We start from the raw sequence: 972 nt of genomic DNA, 5'->3' as shown, positions 1-972 counted from the left end.
AGTGCAGAGAGGCAGGCACCCGTGCACACCCATGCACACACGCACACTCATGCACTCGCACACCGAGGAGGCGCAGCAGTCACGGCGGAGCTGTCTTTGCTGTCTCCTCTCCCCCTGCACTGCCGACAAGGCTGAGCCCAAGGGGACTGCGTCCCGAGTCACTCCATGCACAGTCAGACCCTGTCTCGCCTCCCCCACGCACTGGGAACCACCGCTTTTTTGGGGCGCAAGGCACGTCCTATAGCTGACACATCACCCGCCCCGCTTGCCGGTGGGGATGGCTCTCCTGAGCCTGGGACAGGCCTCCTCCATGGATGCAGCAGGTCATTTTGGGAGCGGATGAGTGTACGATCACCCCTTCTCTTGGAGGCTGTCCCGGCTGGCAGCCCTCCCTGCTGGGAGAGGCTGGGGGGCTGCAGCCAATCCCCACCCCCTCCCCCAGTGTCTCAGCATGCCGGGATGGGGATTTTGGGGATCACCTCATCCTTTTGGCAGCCCTGAGGAGGCTGGGGGGCTCCAGCCAATCCCCACCCCCTCCCCCAGTGTCTCAGCATGCCGGGATGGGGATTTTGGGGATCACCTCATCCTTTTGGCAGCCCTGGGGTGAAGCCGGGGCTCACCCTATGCAAGGGGCTGGGGATGTGGGCTGCCACTCACGGGGGGACCGAGCAGAGCGAGTGGGGTGATCAGACCCCTTTACCTGGAGACGGTCATCTCCGTCTGGGGACCCTGTGCCTTCTCCAGGCCCAGCTTGGTGAAGATGCCCACCAGCACCATGATGGCCACCACGCCGCAGATGATGTAGACGATCATGTTGGTCTTGTCGCGAGTGGGGTCCTCGGGGGTCTCGTCCACCCGGGCAGGCGGCTGGCCCGTGTTGACCCAATTGGGAGTGTCGTAGTTGGAGCAGCCACTCTGGTCCAGCCGCCCGGGCTTGAACTGGCAGCAGAAGCGGGACCCCCACGGCCCCCC

General features: G+C 64.7%; 1 protein-coding gene across 1 annotated transcript in view; it reads right to left on the bottom strand.

Annotated features, from left to right (window-relative positions):
- SHISA8 (shisa family member 8) overlaps positions 1–957 on the bottom strand; it is a gene marked incomplete at its 5' end in the record, with an annotated part of 13,728 nt that extends 12,771 nt beyond the window's left edge. Inside the window, one exon of the mRNA XM_009895274.1 lies at positions 701–957. Within this exon, the coding sequence (XP_009893576.1) occupies positions 701–957 (257 nt within the window). The remainder of the gene's footprint in view (positions 1–700) is intronic.
- Between the last annotated feature and the right edge of the window lie 15 nt (positions 958–972).

This window comes from Charadrius vociferus, unplaced genomic scaffold, assembly GCF_000708025.1.
Source record: "Charadrius vociferus isolate BGI_N301 unplaced genomic scaffold, ASM70802v2 scaffold251, whole genome shotgun sequence".
NCBI classification, from domain to species: Eukaryota; Metazoa; Chordata; class Aves; order Charadriiformes; family Charadriidae; genus Charadrius; species Charadrius vociferus.
Note: the sequence above shows the minus strand (reverse complement) of the source record. Positions and strands in the feature narration are given on the sequence as shown.